The sequence below is a fragment of the Austrofundulus limnaeus genome, unplaced genomic scaffold, assembly GCF_001266775.1.
Source record: "Austrofundulus limnaeus strain Quisiro unplaced genomic scaffold, Austrofundulus_limnaeus-1.0 Scaffold701, whole genome shotgun sequence".
NCBI classification, from domain to species: domain Eukaryota; kingdom Metazoa; phylum Chordata; class Actinopteri; order Cyprinodontiformes; family Rivulidae; genus Austrofundulus; species Austrofundulus limnaeus.
In genome coordinates this window covers 198,932-201,303 of record NW_013953103.1, presented here as the reverse complement: position 1 = coordinate 201,303, position 2,372 = coordinate 198,932, and the positions used below count along the sequence as shown (strand labels likewise).

Sequence of the window (2,372 nt, the reverse complement as noted above, 5' to 3'; positions counted from 1 at the left end):
GCAATGAATTGCGGGTAATACACTTCACCGAAGTCCGTAAAAACGCAGACTTCGCGGAAGGGCGGAAATTGTACCCTAAATGGGCGGGGCAAAGGGCAGTTGTGGAGAATGTGGGACACACTACGCACTCAAACCCTTCAACATGAACGTGCATTTGAAGTGTACAAGAGGGTGGGAGTGCTGGTATTGGGACAAGTCTCTACTACATAACTGAACTTCTCAACCAATCTTTAACGGAGAGTCCAGCTAACCTGTAGCGAAAACTTATTTTGACTGCTTGTATTTGCAATCTCAAACTTTTAGTCATTCATATTTTATTGATATAGATAAAAGTAGGGGTGGTTAGGGTTAGAGCTCCTTCTTTAACACAACTGATTTGCACAGAATCTGCAACAAAACCCAGTGATGGCACCTAATGCGAAAGAACCATTTATAGGAACATGAGAGTTTTTGAGGATGCAACACCATTCTGTGTAAAAATGTGTTATTTTTAGCCATGCTGCCCCAGCCTACATCACATGCAAATAACTGCAAGAGAGTTCCTAGAGGTTTTCCTGAACATCGGTTGACTAATGTCCTGTCAGGCACAGTCTACAAACATGCCTTTAAATCGTTATCCTGCTCAGATACAGTGGCTGATACATAACAAAAAAAAAAGAATATTTCACTTACATCAAAATATGCATCGTATTCTGCTACGATGTACTCTGACTTGGGTTTATTCTGACAGTAGATCACGTACATGTATAGTCTTCTCTCCTGAAAAACAAACAAGGTTTTCAGGCAGCAGATCACAGGGTTGGGGGCTCATCAGGTAAATATTCTGGGACGTCCCTTTCACTCACATGTTTGATGAAGAGCTCAGGAAGGAGTTCATGGTCCTCAAGGCATTTCTCCATCTCGCCTACAAAGAAGCTGAGAAGCACAAGAGTCGTCYATCAGCAGCAAGTACAAACCAACATGTTTGAGTCCTTGTTCACGAGGGAATCTTTTCTTTTTTACCAATCAGTCTTTTTTGATCTTCCTAAAAAAGATCGGCAAACAGCAGTGGTGGGCACAGTCCCCCTAAAGCACCAACAGGGGAACTAATTTCCTGATTAGTGCTTTAGGGCTTTTGCTACTTTTTAAATGCATTAGTGGATTAGCACTTGCTAAATTTATAGGCTAAATTTAGAAGCACTAACTGAGGTCTTTAAATGTTATTGATCAACATTAATGTTAACAGCTGAGGGTGAAAGTTGTCACATTKTGTTMATGAGTGTCATTTATCCACTGGGTGACATATTGACAATRTTCTGCACACAGTAAATATTGTCTCRYGTTAACTTTTAARAATGTTCCAGGGGTCAGTTAGTGCTTTATAATTAGCTTTTGCTAAATKTTTCAGAGTATTAGTGCTTTAGGGTTAGTGCAACAAATTTTTAAATTAGTGCTGCCCACCACTGGTRAACASTACAGTTTTTACAAATGTTTTCATCCACATGGAAAAACAAAAAMACAAAACAAACAAAATGCTGTAGTACCCATATCAGCCCTGTAAGTGGTGCTATAACTCTGACATGAAATTACACCAGAAACAGAAAGCAAGGAGTTGAGAATGTTTTAAAAGTTTAAACTAACCTTTAGTTTAAAGATCGTAATCTTTGAAAAGAAACCACATTTTTTATGATCTGACAGTAAAGTGGAACTTCTACTTTGAGTCACGTTAAACTGCAAGACCACAAAAATACAGGCGTTGACTGGGACATGTGTCCAACCAAATCTGTGGACAAGGAAGCGTTTCAGACCAAGTCTTCAGGAAGGGAGAGATGGAGGGAAGTGTTTTCCTCATTATGTTCTTTATACACAAGTTGGTCTTTTAAAAATATTTCCATTTCTTACATTTGTTTTAAGTAAAGTGTAGTTTATCTGCCACATTTGTTTTTCTGACAGCTCAATAAAGTTACGCATTTTTTAATTTGATGAAAAGGGGTGTCTGCTCAGCTTCATTTAAGACACTGATAGTGTTCGCCAGTCATATTTATTCGTTTAAAGTAATACTGTTCTCAGAGTAGTAATTTAGTTGAAAAACTAGAAGGACATTTATCGTCATGTGGTATTTCTTTTTWYTTTTAAGGGTAGYGCCTTCTAGTCTGTTGTGTTTTGTCTATWTCTCTTGAACGGKTCGTTCCRAACTGTAATTTCCCTTCATGGGATCAATAAAGTATCATTCATTCATAAATACGAGCATGTAATCTGTCAAAGTTGGAACTGTCCATGTGTCAAGCTTGGTGTTGTAGGATAAGTTAGAGGTCACAGTTAGAGGCTACAATTTGCACAAGCTCATCGAAATTGGACAAGAGAAGATTGGAAAAACGTTGCCTGGTCTGATG

General features: G+C 38.5%; 1 protein-coding gene across 1 annotated transcript in view; it reads right to left on the bottom strand.

Moving 5' to 3' along the window:
- kalrna (kalirin RhoGEF kinase a) overlaps nt 1–2,372 on the bottom strand; it is a gene marked incomplete at its 5' end in the record, with an annotated part of 224,213 nt that overhangs the window by 42,417 nt on the left and 179,424 nt on the right. The window contains 2 exon segments of the mRNA XM_014027944.1: nt 673–759; nt 846–915. Of these exon segments, the coding sequence (XP_013883398.1) occupies nt 673–759; nt 846–915 (157 nt within the window).